General features: G+C 43.7%; 1 protein-coding gene across 1 annotated transcript in view; it reads right to left on the bottom strand.

The window, feature by feature from the left end:
• Positions 1 to 22,551, bottom strand: part of arid5b (AT-rich interaction domain 5B) — a gene marked incomplete at its 5' end in the record, with an annotated part of 94,108 nt that overhangs the window by 68,120 nt on the left and 3,437 nt on the right. Inside the window, one exon of the mRNA XM_080021211.1 lies at positions 8,287 to 8,530. Coding sequence (XP_079877337.1) covers positions 8,287 to 8,530 — 244 coding nt within the window. The remainder of the gene's footprint in view (positions 1 to 8,286; positions 8,531 to 22,551) is intronic.

Raw genomic sequence — 22,551 nt, 5'->3', positions numbered from 1 at the left:
CAAGTCACTTTTTTCCCCAAGATACTGCAGCATACCTGCAGTATCCGGTCTTTAAAAAGAGAAAAGACAAAGGGGTAATTCCTGTATAAAATGATACTATTGGCCATTTCTATCGAAGCTGATCAAAAAGTATGACAATGCATTGAATTTCTATTATAATTATTGATGTTCAGTGAAATAAATGTAATCAAACAAAATACAAAAAACTCAATAAAAACTTATGTATTTCTTAATTTCTTCTCCATCAAAAAAATATTGCATGGTTGACTGCTGTTCAAATTTAAATGTATCTTTAAGTTTAACTTTGTAGGGAGAATTGTTTTGAGAACATGTCTAAAGAGGTGGCACGAGGTGGTTCCAAGTCGAGTCTCGAGTCATTTATTTTCTGTCGAGTCAAGTTGCAAGTCATCAAAACAGCGACTGGAGTCGACTCCGGTCTACGTCTTTGCTGGAATGTCCCTCGTAATCAAACCTGGCAACCCCAAGTTTCAAGGGAAAAGGGGGTTTTGTTGTGTGTTTGCTGCAACCTGTCAGAATAAGTTCAATATGTCAGTAAATCTACAAATTTAGAGATCTGAGATTTTTATCTCAAAGTTAGGAGGCACGGGACAGGGCCCCAGTCCTGCCACAACTGCTTCACAGGAGGCATTTTGGCACCGCAGGAGTTCGAACAACTTTTTGGAGGAACCGTCACTTTTATTTTTGAGGCCGCACCGCAAGGAACTAGGAAGGATCGCAGTTCTTAGAACGCCGTTTTTGAGGGAATTTTTAGCACAGGGCAGGTGCTAACCGGCACAAGAGGAACCTTCAGGGACCTACAGTAAGTGCACGGTGATTGGTCGGCCATATGCAGCACCAGCAATCGTCACATTTAAAAACCGTGTGAAACGGTAACAACAACCACTGCAGCGTTCCTACTGCCGGTGCGAATGCAACCAGAAAAAAAAGCCCTTGAAGGAATCTAGTTCTCGGGGGACCTCTCCAGTTCCCAGTTCCCCTCTGGGAGGCTCCCGGAACTGTTCTTGTCTGAAAACGCCGATGGACCAGTGGTCTCAAACCCAAATGGCCTGGGGGCCACTGGCCAGGTTGTCTTCTTCTAGGGGGGCTGTGTTGAACTTCGAGGGAAAACCGGCCTGTTGTTTGGGGGTTTTTTCTACCGCACTTTAGTGATTTGCCTCGTGATCCCGTTATAAACGGCTCTCTTATGATCTATCTAATTGTGTTTTATATTTTGAAAACATCCAGCACATTTGTGTGGGTTAATGAAGCATTGCGATTAAATTTTTTTTTTTTTGCAGGCCAGATTTATCAATATATTATCACCATGCAGGGGGCCACATTAAATTGTCTCCCGGCCCGGAAGGGGCCCCCGGGCCTGTAGTTTGGTACCGCTGACACGGACCCTCATAGGTCCCTCTCCAAACCGGTGGCCGTACAGGTTCTTCAAATCGTAATGAGCTTTGCAGGACGCAGAAGAGCGTAGGAGCCGCAGATTAATTGGGCTTCCTTCCCCGGCGACAGAGTGTGTCCGGCTGAGACAAGGAGCCCGTCGCAGCCAAATGACACTTTTAATCTTAACTGACGTTATATTTTATCCCGCTGCGCTACCTGACCCACCCTTCCTGCCGCCACGACTTCCACGCGGCACTTTGTTCGTGACTAATTCCCTTTTTTTTGTTGTTGGAAATGAGTTAGGGGATAAAAGCCAGTCGCTGCTTCGACGTAGAAACATGTTAGTCCTGAATTTTTTTAATTTAAGGAAGACAATGGCGTGACACATTTACTCTTTGTGTATCACAAATTTTATATTTGACGCCGAAGAGATAAGGCATTGAAGCTAAATTCATTGATTTTCCAATGCTTGATTCAATAATACATTTTTATGACCAATTAAACTCAATCAATACCATTAAAGTATTGTCATTTTCATGCCCAGCCCTCCACGTTAGGTGAACGAGTCCACGTGCACGCACGCATGCACACACGCACGCACACGTCCATTCTTTTCCTTCAGATCAATGATGCTATTTCCGTCCGTCTGTGTTATTTCACATCAATTAAGAAAAAAAACAACATTAAATTACAATGTAATTGCTTATTGTTCAGAATGGCAATTTCCAGAATAAATGGGGACATGTTTTTTTTTTTTCCACTGCGGAAAAAAAGAATGAGGTCTGTTTAGAGACAGTTTAAGAAGACAAATTGGCTGCTAAATGTTTCAATGTTCCTGCCTGCTTCCGAGCCTATCCATGCATCTATCCATCCATCCATCCATCTATAATGACTCCCAAATGTATTGTGAATTTGCCTTGTGAGACGGACCAAACGGACAAAAGAAACCTGCGCCGTCAGGGTACACAAAGACAACTGCGAAGATGACACCGTATTCTCAATGAGCACACAGCACTTGTGTGGTTCAATGTTAAGCACAGCATAACTATGTACAAAATATATCACTTAATTAAATGGAATTGACATTAAAATATATCATATAATATACATGAATACAATAAAATGTATGTGCTAAAGCAGCAACATATGAATTGCAATCTCAAATGTATATTCTTTTGAAGGTCCCTGACAATTTCCTTATACTGTACTACTGTCCCTTATATATACTGCATGTATATGTGAATTATACATATGTGTACATGGATGGATGGACGGACGGACGGACGGACGGACAGACAGACAGACAGACAGAGAGACAGACAGACAGACAGACAGACAGACAGATAGATAGATAAACCATGTGTTTCTGGCCATGCGTTTTTAATAGGCAAATCCAAAACTCATGGACTAAACAACCTCTAATAGCTCTAGCAGAGGCCACACCAACAGTCATTAAGACATGCATTAACACCAAAACAAACCTACGGCCGTACAGCTAGCACACACACACACACACACACACACACACACACACACACACACACACACACACACACACACACACACACACACACACACACACACACACACACACACACACACACACACACACACACACACACTCGCTCTCTTTAAACAGCAGGACACAGTAAAGAATTTATAGACTTCAATCGCGCATGCGCGCACACACACACACACACACACACACACACACACACACACACACACACACACACACACACACACACACCAGAAATATCAACGCGCTCAACAAATTCAGATTTCCTCTGATCCACACAACGCCAATGGCTGTGAATCTAATTGCCGCCAGCGTCCCACTGAGCCTATTGATTGTGTTTCACAGCTGCGGCGCGGCGGAACAGCTTGCCGCGACAAAGCCTGAATTATCGATCGCCACCCGTCGTTGTCTCCGAGCCCGAATCTAACACGTACTTAAGGCCCCCGCTCGCTCCCGTTCAGCGGATTCCAAGGGCGACTGGACGCTTCTTCTGCTACGGGGGCGACAGAAAACCTCAAGGCGATTCTTCCCTTTGTCCTTTCTCCAGGAAAACTCCCAATTCGCCCCCACCCCCGCCCTTTTTTCTTTTAAAACAATAAAGTTCTGCGGGTCTGCCCGTTGGCCGGAGGAGTGAGGTTGCCAGATTAGATCTGAAAACATAACACGCAGTCTCAAACACCGGGTCTCAAACTCGCCGCCCGCGGGACGACATTTTGTGGCCCCCCACATCAAAGTTGAGCGTTAGCGCGGCCCGCGCGTTTTTCTCACACCTTTTTGCCGCGTCGATGCGCGGGTCGTTGCCCCGGGCGTTAGCTCAGGCTCGTGACAGATTACGGCGGCGTTAGTTCACAAGTTGGCCAACGCGAATTGCCAACGTTAGTCACTTGGTTGAAACGTGATTCCGGAGTGACATCAAGCGGAAGGAAAACACATCCTGTCACCCAGTGCAAGGTTCGGAGGACTGAGGAAGTGGGCGGACTCAACAAGAGTAATCAGTGACCTAAAGAAGACAGCAGAGTGTTGCAATAGGAAAGGGAAAAGAATTACATGGATAGCAAATAGCATCAGATGGGCGGCAAGAACAAAAGCCAAATGGTGGTTAGAGCCTGAATATTATAAAGAAGAAGTCATAGATCATTATTACAAGAGAAATAGAGAGAAGGAAAAAGGACATATATGTGCGATCGCAAAAGAAAACGAATTTACCAAGAACAATTGAATCAAAAAGAGCAAGAAATTAGAAGATATGAAACATGAGACAATGCACTTGACGTTAAGAATTAAGACAGGTGGAGTAACATGGACATATCTGTGTGAAAAGCCCTTCACCACCATGAACTTTAACAACTCAAAGCACAGGTCCAAACTAACTGATGAGCATCTTCAAGCCGTACTGAGGGTCTCGACCGCTTCCTCCCTCAAGCCAAATGTGGCTCAGCTGTGTAAGAGGAAGCGCTGCCAGGTCTCTGGCAGCAAGGAGTAGGTAAGAGGAGCCTGTGTTCTGAAGAACCGTTCATGTTCTGAACTGCTATTAATAAAGATTGACAAGATTGGATCAGTTGTACTTTTTTTGTGGAATACTTGATGTGGCCCAGCCTCACCCAGACTCTACCTCCAGCGGTCCCCAGGTAAGTTGAGTTTGAGACCCCTGGTCTAGACTGCCTTCCCTCCAAAACCTGGCAACCCAAAGTTATTCACTTCAAGGGAAAAGAATTGTTTTCGTCGTACCGTGCTGCGAGAAAAGTATGTCGATCAAAGATGTCAATAAATCCCCGGCCTTTCAATCTCAAAGTTGGCAGATACGGGACAGGGCCGTAAAAACAAAACAAAACCAAAAAAAAACTGCCTTCTGAGCGTGTAATTCGATTTGACGTGAGATTGTTTCGGGAGAAAGGCGGCGTGGCAGCCCGGCTCGCGCCGACTTGCTCATAATATCCTCTCAGAATGACCTGGTTTAATAAATGTCGGAAAACAAAGGAAACATTTAGATCGTTTTGGGTTTTTTTCGCTTGTTTTCGGGGAAACAGCGCCAGAAACAGGTATTTGAGGGTTTTGTCTGATTGAGATGGAGAATATTTGCAGCTTATCTGTCGGTAGGGACGGTGTAATTACACTTAGAGCTCATTACGTGTCTTTTCTCCCGAATAATTGCATCTCCTGCTCTGCCGCCGTGCTAAGCTGGTTTTGATAAGGGGGCATTTAATCATAAATTCTATAAATAATTGCTCGCTCGCTGGCTCAACACACACACAGACACACACACACACACACACACACACACACACATACACTCAGTGCACTTAAAATAAACCAGATACTGTTCCAAATTCCTCTCGGACGCAAAAGTGCGTTGGAAAGTGGAAAGCCGGAGTAAATTATTCATTAATTACTCTGATGTGGCGTAAAAAACAACAATCCTATTCAGGAGTAGGAAAATAACGTTGAGATTTCCTTTAATGCTCTTTCAAATGGCACAATTTAAGTTGAATTGTGTGTCACAAATACCCTAGAGTGCATGTGTTTTTTGAGTGTGTGTGAGTGTGTGTGTGTGTGTGTGTGTGTGTGTGTGTGTGTGTGTATGTGTGTGTGTGTGTGTGCGCGCGTGCGTGTGTGTGTGTGTTAAACTGAGCCAGTTGGAGCATGTTAACATTTAGCAGCCTTGAGTGTTTTGATCTGAATCAGCTGTCTTCAAAGCCGCTTCCCGGGGCACAAAGTGGATTAGGCCGAGTGCAGCACTCCGTTTTTTTAGCGAGTGGAGAACATGACGAGAGACGAGCAGAGACCCCCAAACAGCGCAGAGCTCGGGGCGGGTTTCTCTCTCAGCCGGGGAAACCAAAATTCAGATTATTCTTTTTTTTTTCCACATAAGGGTTTGCGGGGCCTCCAATACAATCGCATGTTTAAAAGGTCGATCTGCAGCTACGGTATCGTGCCGTAATCCTCTAGTCGTCAGATTTAATTCATTCGATTAAATTACTCTCCGTAGTCCATGTATTTCCATCCAAATGTAAGAAAAATGTCTACCTGGATTTTTATTTTCCCAAATAAATGTCTCTTTTTCATTAGATGGATGTGTGTTATTATAGCATTAAAGGGTTAAACTCTGATAATGAACAAAAAAAACAAAGAAAAAAAAAACAATTGATAATCGCAATTAATCACCAAATGAGGCGTGGCTCACAGAGCTAATTCTGCCCGACAACTCGACGGCGCCACACGCTTCCACGCCCTTATTAGGCCCAGGCCTATTTAAGCAGCCAATCCCTCCACCTCTACCTGCTTTGCTGCTGTGTTGCTGCGCCCCTTCCACCTCCCCTGCACCCACACGTTTGGGCTCTCCTCTTCTATCCAATGGGGAATTTGAGCTCATCAGTCCTATATTTCAAGCTCGCTAACTATTCCCATGTTTGCTTTTGCTTTTTTTTAAGTGCATCTGGACTTATTAATATGTATTTTTTAGGAGTGGCAATGACAAGGCACCAAAGAATGGGGAGGTGACTATTCACATTCCCCATGACAGCCCATTTACTAAAACTGTCCATTTAACCTGGAAATGCGTCAATTTTGCAATTACTTTCAGATGTGACAGTGCTTTCAAAATAAATGACCTTTCGTCCTCGGTTTGCATCGATTTCCTCAGAAATTGTCACAGAATTTTTTTTTCTGGTGGAGGACGTTTACAACCATTTCTTACAGAATCGTTTTGGTTGGTTACAATTTGAAACGAAAATGTTATTTTTCTTTCCCTATTTCCTAAATCTGAATCAAGCATCGATACGAGCACACAAATGATGACAACTGGGCTGGGTGTGATATGAATAGAGGTTATAATCTAGTTTCTAGTCGAGACTTGTGCGTCTCTCCCTGTACTTTACATTTTACACGCTCCGCCGCGGACATGACCTCAGCGGAACTGAGCTGAACCTGTTGCGTAATTTACAGAGGGAAAACATCATATGACTTCAGCGCCTGAGGTCATTATGCAGATAGCAGTTTCAAACATTACTGCAGATGGACAAAATGGTTCGGAAGTGTTTGGTGGCGGACTCGCCGTGATATTCCTTTTAATAATCAAAAAAATAACATGCCCGGCTTATAATGAAGCCCCTAATAAACCCAGACTGGTAAGAATTACAGGAAAAATAAATTAAGGAAGCGGCCTGGAACAGCCTGTGGCCCAAAGTGGAGCTGGGCAGCACAGAAGAACCTATTATCAGGTTAACAGCAGTGAATTAATTCATTAATATCTGATTATTTCTTTTACAATATTACATAATCCAGAACATTTCAACCTCAATTGTGAGTAACTCTGGGTCATTTAAAATGACAGAATTGTATATCTTGATGTAATGATGTCTTAATTCAATGACGTTATAAAAGATATATTATAGTTTTATTCCCCGGTGTCATACTGGGGGAAGTATAAATATTCAAATTCACTCCAGGTTATATGATATAATACTTTCCAGGTTGTCTCTCCTGGGCTGGGTGTCTTATTAAGTTCAAACACACTTCATTGTGCCATTAGTTTTATGTTTAATGTTCTATCTGAGGTATCTGCCTCGCTCTCTCTCCGCAGTCCCTTTAGGACCAATAAACAAATTAAAGTCGCAAATTAAATCACCATCTCAAACTAATTACGGAACACTCTATACTATCCCACAGTGGCCGACAGGTTGCGCTTTCTTTGCTACCGACCAAGCCACAGTGTTCAGCATTCACAGTGGAACCAGAAGTGCGCGCCCAAAAAGCAGTGATTTCCTGTGAGGTGGGTTCAGTCCAGGCTGAGTGGGTCCACACCGAGTGAGCGTTAGAAACACAGACTTAAGCAACGTTACCGTATATACATACATATACAGTATATATATATATATATATATATATATATATATATATATATATATATATATATATATATATATATATATATATATACACATACATAAATATATACATACATTCATAGAAATATATATTCATATATACATATATATACATACATACATACATACATATATACATACACATGTATACACACACATATATATAAACAAGTGGGCTGCTCACTAAAACATTGAAGCTGGACACTTGTTAAACTTTTGCTTACCCCGCAAGTAAAATAGCTGTGAGAAAGCTACAGCATGAAGTGCAAAACAGATGCAGCTACAGTATAATGCCAAACACGTAGCTCGCTCACAGCTATTTTTGAGCCCGTGGAAAACGTTTTACTCGGAAAATACAGTATATGTGACCTTTTTAACAGTAAATTGTTTAAAAATCTGGCCCAAAGGAATGGAATCCGCAGCTCCACATCCTCGCAGTCCGGACTGGGGAAGGGCCCCCGCTAATTCCCCAACAAGCGGAGATCGTCTTACCTAGCTCCGCCTTCTCCTTCAGCACGTCTTTGAAGTTGAGGCCGCTGTTCAGGGTGGACTCCCGGAAGCGGAGGCAGGGGGGGGCGTCCCTCCGCTCGCTCCTCGCCGGGTCCCCGGGCCCTGAGCCGGGATTCAGCGCGACGGCCCTCATCCCCCTGGTCCAGGCCTTGGGGTCCCACACGGTCCATTTGACCAGGTCCTCCAGCCGCACGATGACCTTCTCCGAGACGGCGATAACCTCATCCTGCAGGGGGGGAGAGACAGAGAGAGATTAAGTGACACACACACACACACACACACACACACACACACACACACACACACACACACACACACACACACACACACACACACACACACACACACACACACACACACACACACACACACACACACACACACGGCTCGCTGTTCGCTGTTCATTCAATGTTTATTAATATCACGCGTGTCCTGTGTCCAAATTGCACCAAATTTGACACTGCACGTCCTTGGGTCCCCATCAATACACCTAGTGCCAACTGTGAAGTAGATCGGATGAAGGGTTGTCCGGATAATCGAAGGACAGACAGACTGACAGTGAGATGACCAATTTCTTTCTTCTTTCTATTTGAATTACTTTAATATTATTGCTTATTGTTTGATGTCTGCCGCTGCAACACCGCAATTTCCACCCAGGGATAAATAAAGTACGCTATCTATCTAAATCTCATTATCCCCATCGATCAAAGTCATGGCCAGTATCACAAATGAATAAATAGTAGACTTCCTCATTCAAAATGCATCAACCTCAATAAAGATCAATAACCACCGATCAATACATCTGTGATTCCCTAGAGACAAAGGATCTATGCATATGTTTATCAAGAAATTACCGTAAACAAATACTAGCTCCACACAGCAATTATAAATATACAGTATTAGTACAAAAAAAACCCTACTCTCACTGAAATGCTTGAAACCTCCCGAACTACTGATTGTACAATTACCTGGCAACCCTCTCGAGATACTTCAGAACCCAAGACACTACTCATAATGGGAAGACGGGGTTAAATAACGCGCCTCGGGGAACATCTGATACAAACTTAGAAAAAACACCCAAAAGAAAAAAAAAAAAAAAAGCATTAAAACCATTAAAACAATAATTAAATTGCTTGTTAGTACAGATTGTGAAAAGGTCCTTCATAATATTTGACAGGGAGGAGGGGTCGCGGGTGTCAGCCAGTCCGCTTTACCGTACCTGTCAGGCTGTCACGTTCGGAGCCGCCGGGGTCCAAATAAGAGACGGTTTGGCCTCGAGCGGCTGCGTCTCAAAGCCCGTCACGGAATCAACGCGGCTTTGAACGTACTAATACGCGGCTGTATTCTGATATTTCCAACAGTTGCAGCGCGGGCTCTTTCATGTCGCACTGATCAGAGGCTCTTTGGTCATTACTTCTGTCTCCGCTGACAATTACGTTCACTTGTTAACAACCCACCGTGTTCAGGGTCTTTGATTGTAATAAGCGGTACCGCGCCCATTTAGGATTTGTTTTTAGGGGTTCGCAATCACTGCAGCTGTTCGGGATTGATTGAATTTAGCGATGACAGGCCCGCCCATCTTTTAGAGCGTCCATTTGTTGTGCAAATGAAGGCTCCATATTCAATACCAGTTTCAATTCAGTTGTTGCTGCCTTTGGATCGGGCATTTTAAAGTGGTAATCAGGATCTAATCTCCCTCCGCGCTCTCAATATTTTCCTGCAGAATTCCCGGCGGAGAATCCCACTCATCACGACGTTCAGTTGTCAAAATAGCGGCTCCAGAACTCACATTTCTACACATTCAGTGCAATTGGTTTGTAAACTGAAAAAGCAAATAGAATAAAATTAAGTCCATCCATACATTCTTTATGCTGTGGGGTTGTTTCAGTGATTTTCTATATATTAGAATATAAAATATTATTATTATTTCTATCCATCTATCAGATATATCAGATATCAGTCTGATACCACATTTTAATATAGGTATCAATATACTGTACAGGAATACCCCAGATACAAAAATACTACCACGAGTCATAACAACACATCAGAGACTATTTTGATAATATTCAGCTATATTTGCTGCTTTTTGACACAGAAACGGGTTTGATCACATTCATGGAGAAAATGGCTTTTACGGCAATCACTCTGTTCCGAAACGAATGGCCATGGTCTAATCGCTGCTCTGTATTGACTAATTGAGAATTGGTGTTGGTAATGAAATATAATCAGTTCACCTGTATAACCAATAGAACCAGCGTGTTTGTCTGAGCACCAGTGCTGCAAAAGACACGTTTCCAGGCGTCCCTGACCATTTAATTCCCCTGACAAATTCCTTCAGCTATAAGAGCAGGATGATCACTACTGCAGCCGGCCGATGAGCCAATCAATTCTAAATGCATGGGCATTATACTGGCTTTTAAATACTCTTCTGCCCTGGATATTCGTTATTATTATTTGCGTTTAAATCCATTTTTTTTTCATTATGCATGATTTGGGGTTTAATTTGCAACAGTTGGCTGCCCGCCAATTAGCTTTAAAGCGGTTTTGTCAGGTTGGGTTAGCAGCCTCATCTGCATTTGCAGCGCTGGGAGCCTTTCCCTGATCCACACATAACACACGGGTGCAGACAAGTAGAGGCAAACAGGAAGTCAATTTTAATGGAAATCATTTCAGATATATCACGGCATGGGAATCAATACGGACCGTCATAAATGAATAAATATGCACGCACAGGGGCAGGGAGATACAGCTAAAATCATCATTCACGATATATGTAATTTTATATATTGTTTTTTTCTTTGACATTTTCCAGGAGATTCACTGAAAAATGTATTATATTTAAAGTAAGTATGCAGGATCTACCTTTGGGCTTTTAAAGATCTGTTCAGTTTTGTTTTTCGGTTTGGTGCTTAGGCAATATTGACAAAATCAAATACCTCAGTATTGATAATGTGATGATATTTTAAGGGGTTTTCATTATATATTTACAAACAAGAAACATTTGAGAAACAATCATTAGTGGTGCAGTTATTATTGACTATAAAGCAGCCTGAAAGACAATATTTAACAATATCGAGATATTAAATACAATCCCAGCCCTATGTAAGAACACACACTAGGTATATTATCTATATGTTATGTGGCTTAATTCACCACAAAATCTATCGTAATGCAAGGTTATTTTCCCAGATAGGCCTATTTATTTTTCCCATCAAATATAGATTTGCCTTTTCCACACTTAATCACCATGGCACCGTGTCTGTGTCCTTTCAGCGCCACAATTGCGCGGAGCGGAGACGGATGTTTGGGAATTCTTTCGGCACTATTTTTTCATAGGCCTGTAGCCTACACCAACGTTTATTCAACAATTTTCTAACACTCTGAGCAATCACCTGTTATTATTGTAATAGTTAAATGAGTTGTCTTAACGTGATGTCTGAAAATGAAACCATTTCGCTTTATCGACAATGGCATTTTTCCGCGGGCATTTTGCGACTGTAGGCTCAAAGAAATAAATTAAATAATCCAAATTGAATTTGATATCACAGTTAATTTGATATTCAGCTATAAAAACGCTAGAGAACTGCGTGGTTTTACACGTGATGGCAGTCTGACATAGCGAGAGGATGACAAAAGCTCATTTCGCTACGCGGCCCATACAGTATGTGCCATGTGCGTGCATTATGGGATAGGACAGGAGGCAGTTTACATCGCGGGCACAAAATAAATCTTTGGCCGACTTCGGAATTCTTACATAGAATTATGAGAAAGCAAAACTCCTGCAGTGTGCAGCGCCACGTGCACATGCACACTCTGCTCCCGCTCCCATTTGGAAAACAGTACCAAAGTCCAACCAGTCCATTTTAACATCCCTAGTGTCTGGCACCAAGATGTTAGCGACAGATCCTTGAAGTCCTGTAATACCCCTTTCCCACCGCACCAAGAACCCAGTAACACTCGCTAACATCCAGCATTTGTCATAAGTGGAATGAGGAAAAACTTCGGTTTCAGTCCTGGGTCCAACACTGCAATAGACACGGATTTTAATTGGCTCCACCTCCGAGTCGGCTCTCAAAACAGAAGGTTTTGACTTTTTTCTTCAGGTGTGGGGATCGCACCGTGGGGATCGCACCGTGGGGACCACAGCGGAGAACCCCAAAAAAAACTACATTTCTCCTGGCAATGGGAGAGGTGTCCATCGCCAATTTTCGCCAAGGTTTCCAGCAGAACATTGCCCAGAGCACCACACTGCCTCCGCCGGCTTGACTTCTTCCCATACTGCATCCTGGTGCCGGGTTCCCCAGGTAAACGACGCACATGCACCGTCACGCGCCATCCACATGATGTAAAAGAAAACATGATTGACCAGGCCAGGACCACTTCTTCCATTGCTCCATGGTCCAGTTCTGACGCTCACGTGCCCATTGTAGGCGCTTTCGGTGGTGGACAGGGGTCAGCATGGACACTCTGACTGGTCTGCGGCTACACAGCCCCATACACAGCAAGCTGTGATGCACTGTGTGTTCTGACACCTTTCTATCATAGCAGCATGAACTTTTCAGCAATTTGTGCTACAGCCAGAAGACCTGCTGTTTTGGAGATGCTCTGACCCAGGCGTCTAGCCATCACAATTTTTCCCTTGTCAAAGTGGCTCAGATCCTTACACTTGTCCATTTTTCCTCCTTCCAACACATCAACTACAAGAACTGACTGTTCACTTGCTGCCTAATATATCCCACCCCTTGACAGGTGCCATTGGAACGAGATGAACAACGTTATTCACTTCCCCTATCAGTGGTTTTAATGTTGTGGCTGATCAGTGTATATTTTAGATTGTTTTTATTCTTTCTCGGGCAGGAATGCTAGAGCGTACATGAAACACACTCTTGCTGTTTCTCTCTCTTATTCCGTCCTGTTATGCTTTAAGGACGCAGAGCAGGCAAATTACCAAATCAGCCTTAATTTTTAATGGAACAATCCTGATATTGAGTGACCTTGCTGCATTATGTATCTGCAGACCGGCTGCCTACCCCCGAACAGCATGCAAATTTGGAGAGCACAGGCTCCTTTCAAAATAAATACATGATTCATTAAAGGACAAGGACAATAAAGTAAGCCTTGTGCGCGTGCGTGTGTGTGTGTGTGTGTGTGTGTGTGTGTGTGTGTGTGTGTGTGTGTGTGTGCGCGCACGCACGTCTGTGTACAAAGAATGGGAAATCTGCAGCATGCGGTGCAGTCAGCCCTTTATAGGAAACTTGATCCAACGTGCATGTCTCTCTCTCCCTCTCTCTCCCCCACCCTCCTCCCACGTACCCTCCTCTTCCTCCTCGGAAGCACAACCTCCCCGGCATTTTTTTCCAAACACATTTGTTTTCGTTTTTTTTTCTCCTTGATGTGACCCAAAAAAAAAAACAAAACAGAGCTGGCGATCTACAAATTTGACGCCACGGCGGTGCGAAGGAAGAGCCGCCGTGATTTCGGAACGTCAATTCACGCTTTAACAATTATACGATTCGCTTTAATAAAAACGATGGACTTCAGTTTTGGTTTATTTCATCAAATGAGTCTTCCTGAGCTTGGGTGGACACATCATGAGTCACATGAAGAAAATCGGGATCGTCGGTCGATTGGTTCTTTCCAAGGTTCCTTTCAGGCCAGCACATTATACAGAATGAGAAACGTTAATGTTGCTACGGAATTAAAAACACGTCATCCATGTCCTTGTCTATATAGCCTCGTACATTTTAAATAGCATGAACAATAGACTAAACGAAACAATGATACATACAACACGCACACACACATCAGAACGACGTCTTTGTTTGTGCTGATCGCAGCATTTATAATTAACTTTCTTTTCGTGGGCAGAGAATGAAAAAAAAGGGGGGGAAAAGGTCGAGTTTATTTGTCCATGACACAATAGCGGAGATCCGAGAATTAATCACATATATCTGTCATTTCCGCTGGAGACACTTGGTCTCACCTCTGGGTAATGATGTCATTCTTCTTTCCTTTTAAACTCCAGCGAGGGATTATCCCTTTTTTTATGATGCGTTTCAGATGTTATTTGTCATTCTTGTTCCATCCGGATTGATTACAGTTTGCTAACTGTTTCAATTAAATGCTTCAAATATGCTAAATATTTAAGTTTTCATATATTCTCATGTCTCGGAACCATTAAAATAATGAGATAGGCCATTCCAATCTAAGTGCAGTGTTTGGATACCAAAGCTGACTTTTACGGACTCGACGTTTCCCACAGCTATGCGAGAGCCTGCAAACGTCAGCTTTCTGTCGTCCCCTGGGACCAAAGCTCAATAAACATAGTGAAAGAAATCGTAGAAAAAAAAAGAAAAAAAAAAAAAAAAGACAAAAATAACAGCCACACCGTTCAGTTTGGGCTCCAGTCCAACGTCGGCCAAAGATGGTTAATTAAATCATTCCCTTCCTGACACAAGGACCCTGTAAAATGGACCACCGTTAGTTAGGACAATTCCCACAACAGCCCATGAGTTATTTTTGTTTACTTTTTTCGTCTGCCAAATAATAAAAAATATATATATCTTTAGATTATATTATTGTTTAAAATTTTGACATTTTTTTTTTTTAATTCCCTCCTCCTCTGACAACGCCGCCGTACCACTGGAAATGTCCAGGAATGGAGAAGAAATGATCATCTGCAAATGGTGGTAGAGTTGCTGTTGGACACACCTTTTTTATGAAAAGTGTGCACTTGTGCAAAGGTGCGTAGATTAACTTCATTTATCACAGTAGATGGGATTTTGAACAAACCGTGCACTTGCTCAAACCCACGTGTGGGCAAGTGTTTACCGTGAAAATCCGCCGACGGCCAACCAAAACGAATCAAATTCATCAATCAGAATTGAATTTTCCTTTTAAAGAACTAAAGGAAATTGGGCAGAATGAAGCCAACTGCCGTACATTCAAGCACATGTAAGATCATTTAATGGAATTCAGTCGAAGGGATTGGAGAAATTAAGCGATTCACGGGAATTTAGGAACAAATCTGTTACTATCTATATTCAAACTTCTAACTATATTCAAATAGTTTCGGATGAAGGTGTGCTTTAATGATGTGATCTGGTTAAAATGTCCAAATTGCCACTTGTACACCACTTTATATTCTCTAATATGAGTTTATTTGCTGAGGAATGCCTTGCCTTCTCATTAAGACGAGGCTGACAGGATGTGACGGCGACAACAAGGTGTTAAGGTCTGTTCCTACGCTTGTGTGGTGCGGTTTGCTGAAAAGAAACAGCCACGTGAATGTGTAGGAGTGGATGATGGCGTAGGAGCCGTGGTCGCATTTCAGTCCCTCGTTCCGAGCAATCTCTTTTTTTGCTGGTTCATTTTTTTTTTTTTTTTTTTGAGAGAGAGCAAACTTTGAGAGAGTTAGAGGGGTGACAGGAGCGGCTCTACCTCAATGACGACCTTGTTCTCTGGGGCCCCCGGCGGCGGATCGCTTCCCAGGGACGCATTAACGTCCGCCAATCACATGTGGGACGCTCGAAAAAAGACCAGAAAAGTGCGCGCGGGCTTACATGTATGCTGACGCGCGCACGCGCACACACACACGCGCGTGCGCACGCCCAGCGGTAATCAGTATAGAGCGGCAATGAGTGCCACGCTGGGAGCGTTTCACTGGCCGGGCTCGGGGTCAGACTGGGAATGTTTCAGGTCACGGGGGATTTGTCCACCTGCTTCTACGCCTATTGAATGATTCACCTTCTAACAGGAACAATATGAAGAGGAGCGTGACGGGGGCCAAAGTGTCTTTCTGGGCCAGCGGATAATTAAGTCAGCCAAAAGTTAAGGCTTCGGCCGGGGCGGGTGGATTAGTGTGTAGTGTGCTGGGACGCGGTTCATTTCAGGAGTAATCTCTCCCGCTGGTGAGCGGCGCTCAAACCCTGTTGCCTGGACCGGTTTCGTATGCAAGCGTGGAAGTCTATTTGGAGAGAAAGACACCCGAGTCGGGGGGGGGGGGGGGGGAGCAAATGTAGACAAACAGGCATAAACGTCATGAGTTATGCGTCGCAGATTCGGCCCAAAACTTTGAACCACACGGCGGGGCTTTGAAAAAGACAATGGTTAAACATGGTCCCAATAATCCCAAGTTGTTTGATACACGGCGCAGTATTGGGCTGGATATTAACACGAGGGTGGAAAGCCCCGCTCGACTGTCGTCTTAAAACATTAATGTCTGCTTCCTTCCTGACAAATTCTCGTTGACGTGATGAATCATCGTTACCGTATGAGGGCTTATGAAAACCTCTCTCTCTCTCTCTCTCTCTCTCTCTCGCTCACATTCAGACTAATGTATCGCAGCTGAAATCCAGTGAGAACCTTCAGGAAACAAAAGGAGGACAAAAAAGCAGACGACCCGCTAAAACGCGGTAAACAGTTTCTTCAAAAGCACACCAAGCGCCGAGCGGGGCCGGGCGCGTTGCGAGGCCGCCTGGACGGCCGCCACCGGTTCCCCAACGCGGTTCACACGAGCCTCGCGGATATTGTTCATCCGACTAACAATCGGACGCAGCGGCCGCCGCGGCCCTTTGGTTCGATCCTACGCGGCTAATATCCACCATGCCCGCCATTTATAACCTTTAAAGCAAGATAGTTCTAAGTCAGTCAAAGTTAGTCCTTTGTATTGAAGTGCACAGGGGGGCTGATGTGAAATCGACTCCACTTGAATGTAATATTAATAGACATTGCAACAATTTAGTAATAACTTAGTAATAGCTTAACAATAATTTGGACCAACTCATCTGTTGTTGTCTTTGTCGACGTTACAGAAATGCCCCGTCTGTATTTAAATCTGTGAACAATTAACCAGATGGACATTTCTGGGAAAGGTATTATTACGGGTGTATGTTTAAGGAAAGCGTGGAATTTATGTCACAACCATCATCGCCCAGTGACCATGAAACCCCTTATTCAAAGCCAGTTAAGTGATTGCACACATGTGGCATTGATTTGGGAAATGGGGCTGTTGCTGTTCAGCGGACAATAGCGGAATTGTAATCATTCACTGGTCGGCGGGGATGAAGCTCAACTAATATGTAAAGTGATCTATCGCTAAACGCATGCAGAGTATGGACGATAACATTATTGATCCCCGGGGGGAATCCAGCAACACGGATAGTATTCACTGCTACTAACTTGGATAGAAATCTACTGGTGGAGAAAAGACTCAATCGGGTTTGAGGGTGTAATGTTGTGTTATGTGTGTCAACAGTTTACTCTTAATCCAGCTCAAACATTACTATCAGTAATGTGAACTGTTTGTGGCCGAGGTTTATCGCAATCTTTTTGTTAATTCATTTATTATTATTATTATTAATCATTATTATTCGAATAATAACTTATTTTATTTATTACTAATGATTTAAGATTTTTTTAAATTATTGTAAAAAATATATATATTTGTGTTCTTTTACTTTATTATTATTGCCTATTGTTTTAATGTGAGCTGCTGTAACATCGCAATTTCCCTACAGGGATGAATAATAATAATCTATCTATCTATCTTTCTATCTATCTATCCATCCATCCTCCACCCATCCACCCACCCATCTATCTATCCATCCATGCATCAATCCTCCACCCACCTACTCATCCATCCACTCATCTATCTATCTATCTATCTATCTGTCTGTCTGTCTGTCTGTCTGTCTGTCTATCTATCTATCTACCCATCTATCCATCCCAAAACTACAGAGTGTCTTGCAGAATACTTGGAAAAAATACGTTTTCTCAAGCTAAGTTTTTTAAACTCCATACTGAACAATAACAGTTACATAAACACCAGCAAGCGGTTTAATATATACTCACACCTTTGTGTCATTTCTTATCATTAGAATAATCTGCTACTTGCACACTTTTTCCGAGTGTATAACCAAGGTAAAAACAGTATTCAAATGAGTGGCTAGACGCACTCATATAATTAGACTTCCTTCGAGGACATTAAAGCCGTTACTGATAGACGATAGGGACATTATGCGCCGCACATTTCAAACCTCTTTGGAATAAAGTTTTTTCCTTTTTTAATTGACCTCAACCCCAAAATCTGTGTCTGAAGCGTTGCCTTGGAGAGGGCGACGCAGAGAGCTGAACATTATATCTTCACTGCCATCCCATCTGAATTCCCACTTAGGCCGGCCCCCCTGCAGGGGCCATAAAAAAGATCATCAAGCTCGGATGAACAGAAATAAAGGACCGTGTGTCACAGTGTGTGTGTGTGTGTGTGTGTGTGTCTGTGCGCGTGTGTGTGTGTGTGCGCGCGCGCGCTCGCGCGTGTGCGTGCGTTGAGTAAGTGTGAAAGCTGTATGTGTTAAATTCTACAAGGCAGCTTCCACATAGCAGACTATTTTGAGCCGCGACTTGCCTGTCTCCTTCCCGGCCTGTTAACCTGTTTATCTGTCTCTCCCCATCCTCCTCCGGCGCTTCCACATCTGCGGCTGTTTGTCTCTTGTTTGTCTTCGTTTGTCTCACTTGTTTGCTCGCCGTGTCTGTCTATCCTGTCGCCCATACGTGTCTGTTCACTGTTACATTACGTGATGTGTTTCCCGCCCCCCCCACCCCCAGTCCGTCCCCCCGCCAGTCTTTCTCAATTGCGTTTCGCTGGATCGACCTGCCTCCAGCCCTCTTTTCTCCCCCCTTCCCTTCCCTCCTTTCCGCTCCATCCTCAGCCGCTCGGTGACATAGTGAAGCCGGGGGGAAGGTTACATCACCTGGGTGTAAAGACCGTGGCCTCCCCGTGGGAACGGATGGGGAGGGGAGGGGTGTCTCATTATATATCTCATTATACCTCCAACCCAGGTTGTTTACATCCTAATCCAAAACACATTTTATGTATTCCTGCGCTAATATGCACGCTTGTGTTTGATGCAGAGCTGGTGACGAGTGCATATAGACAAAAACAAACAAGGAAATTAAATAAGCATTTCAAAGCCAGCGGCAATAATTGCTGGAGCTCCTCGTATGTTCTCCAATAACCTCATCGCTTCATATCAAACACATTGGGGCTTTGTCATATTAACAATAATAATAATAATAATATTATTGATAATAATAATAATAATAATAATAATAATATTAATAATAATAATAATAATCATGTTAAGTAAAGAGGCTATGATGGAAGAGTGTCATAAGAGTGCAGATGCATTTGAATGAATGGAGTTTTCAGCCACTTAAAAGGTTCAACCGGCACAGCTACATAACATAATGTTGTGAGTTCCATCATGGCTTGACTTTGACTTTCTGTTTGAGCTTCCCCGGCGGTCCGCAAAGCGCACTCTCAAAGAGGAGACGTGCCGTAAAGTCGAATAGTTTGAACATCGGTCGATACCGCTGGGACACGGAGGACCAAAAAATAAAAAATAAAAAATAAAACTCGGGAATTTCTCATTTGGAAGGCCGCGTCGGCCCTACGGGTAAAATCCCACGGCCTGACAAATGCAAATGTGTAATCCAATTAGGCAATTTTGCTGAGTGCATTGCGGCCGGCGCTGCAGTGACATTGGCTTCTCATCTTACCGCAGGTGGCTCAGGTTGACATGCGATCACATTGATATTCAGATTGGCCATATGGCGCGCATTTTCCGCCGGCCAAAAAAAGCTTAAAAAGATCAGGCTTCAGGTACATGACGGTGCACTCGCCCCGGCAGTCTTAATGCGCCGCGTCCTTCCCATTCCCCCCTCCCTCCCCCCGTTTTTAAAATACAGCGCGACATTCGGCGGTGTCTCAGAACCGCCGAGTGTCCCACCGGGCACGCACCGGGAAAAATAAATGAGCGACGAAAACTCGCATGTGAGGAAAGGCTTGGGAAAGTGCCAAGCTTCTGCAAATGGTTTTATGTGGCGTTGCCTCCTACTTAAAGGGAACGAAGGAAGCAAATAAATGGAGGCTCAGACGTTTACAGCCACATTTCATCAGATGAGATGTTTTTTGTTTTTTTTTGGGGGGGGGGGGGGTGAAACAGCTTCTGACGTTCAGCCTGTTTAGATCAACGTAAAGGAATAAACTCGACACGGAAGCCTGGGCTGAAACTGGATTAAGGTCAACTTGAGCTAAATTGATCAAAACTAAAATGTTCATTTTTGAGGCAGCCACGGAGCCGCTGTTTCTTCTCTCCGCGATCACTCGACACGCGAGGCCCCGCGAGGTCGACCCAACCATCCGTTTGTTGACCATTTTAAATATTAATAGGAGCAAGGCAGCACATCCTCTGCCGTGTAGTATTTAACCTTAAAGTCGGTCGGAGGACCGCTGGGCTTAGGCGCCGCCAACAAAAGAAAAAAAACTGAATGTGCTTTTTTGATTTTACAGGTCGATCTTCAGACCGTTTTTTTTAACAGGTAGGCTAAACCACGGATGACCAATAAAGAACCTGGCTGCAGCAGAACCCCGGGGCGGGCTTTGAACAACACGCTCTGATTCATACCTGGTACCAGTAAAACAAGGTGTAGCTGCCTTTGGGAGCGCACCAAAAAAACTGAGCCACGCTTAAAAAAAAAAAAAAAAAGCTTTAATGACATTTCAAGTCATGGCTTTGATGCTTTGGTCGTAGCGGCGATTGAACCGTCGAACCCAGGATTTACACATAAAAAAGTTTTTGTTTATGGGGGGAACTTTTTGGGGGGTGGGGGTTGGGGGAGGGGGCGCCGGGGGTCGGTTTTCAAAAAGCTTATTATGAGTGGGAAATGTGATCCTCACCAGCCCCCAAGGGAAAGTACAATAAAACATGGAACAGAAGGGAGTTGTTTTCTTTGCAATATAGGCTGACTCATATAATTACACTAACCAACAGCAGAACAAGATGAAACCGATTCGCTCATTACACCATATGGCCCATGAATAGGGCTCCGCGTTTCCAAGAAGATCTCGCATTCCACGCTATTGCGACATTACTGCACATTTCCATCACGGGCGGATTGCCCTGCGCGGCTATATTGCCCAGAGAAGGTGCAATGTGGCAACCAAGGATATGCTCCTCGAAACAAGTCTCAGAAGTTTTACGCGTTACACTTACAAAACTCCACACTTGCCCCGAGTCTTTAAAGTCTGTGTGTTTTGGTTAAATTTGCTTAAATGGCTTCCTGCGTGTCGCCTGTTAAACAGTGTAACTGGATTAACGGCAACATATTCTTCCACCTAAAATAGCGCTTATATATTCATCAATCCAGCCTTACACGTATGCAATTTCCACAAATAACTTATTGACTTTATGGCACTTTAGGGATTAGGTTTTCATGAGCTGAGTGCAGCATGAGCTAATATTTACCTTTCCCACAAATCACACAGAGTGCGAGAAAAAAAAAAAAAAAAAAAACAAACAAACCTGCCTCTCAGTATAGAATGATGCCGCCGGCTGCAACACTTTTGACACAATAACCTTCATAAATGTCAGCCGGTCCCTTTAAGGCACGGCCGGCGGCGTTATCGGCCCGCCATTATTCATTCAATCAATCACAGCCCAATCAGAGTCTTGAAGAGGGTCCAGGTTGTTTTTTGTTTGTTTGTTTGTTTGTTTGTTTGTTTGTTTGACCCCCACCCTCCAAACCACGGCCTAAAGGAAAAAGGAAAGGGCAGCTGTCTCTGGGTGTTAAACACACAGCTGTCTCCGTATCATATGGGATATATTTCATTTTCTCGTTTGAATGTTTGGATTTCCCAAGTTCGTGTGCGATAAGACAATCGGAAATTCCTGCTTGTTATTGGATTGTAGACCCCCACCAGTCCCCAGCGCACACACATTTTCCAAGCCATTCATCATGCATGCAGCACTGCCCCCCAAAAAAATAAAAAGGCGTTTGGTTTATTGAATAGACAATAGACCTTTTTTTTTTTTTTTTTTTTTTTACACAATAAGCAAGTTTGGGAGAGGGGCTGGACTGGACATCTCGACTCATTTGAGTGAGAATCAAACACCATTCCGGAAGCCGCACGTGCACATAAATATAGCCTCAATAATCCTAAATTAATATTTGAAAGGCTCGGTCGCTGGGATTTAGTGCGTGGTGAGGGAGCGAGGGAGGGAGGGGGGGAGGGGGGGGAGGACCGTGTGTACGTCAATGGCTGTTATTGTGTCTCAATCAGCAGCTCAGATGGTTTACATTAGAGGAAATATGCAGTTTATCTTATCAGAACATTGTGTCAGCGCGCTCGGAAAGCGGAACACATTGCCACATGTGGCGCGGATCACAACTGGCATCGGAAGA

Source organism: Zeus faber (assembly GCF_960531495.2).
Source record: "Zeus faber genome assembly, chromosome: 20".
Taxonomy (NCBI): Eukaryota; Metazoa; Chordata; class Actinopteri; order Zeiformes; family Zeidae; genus Zeus; species Zeus faber.
The sequence above is the reverse complement of the archived record's forward strand: the minus strand, read 5'-3'. Positions and strand labels throughout refer to the sequence as shown.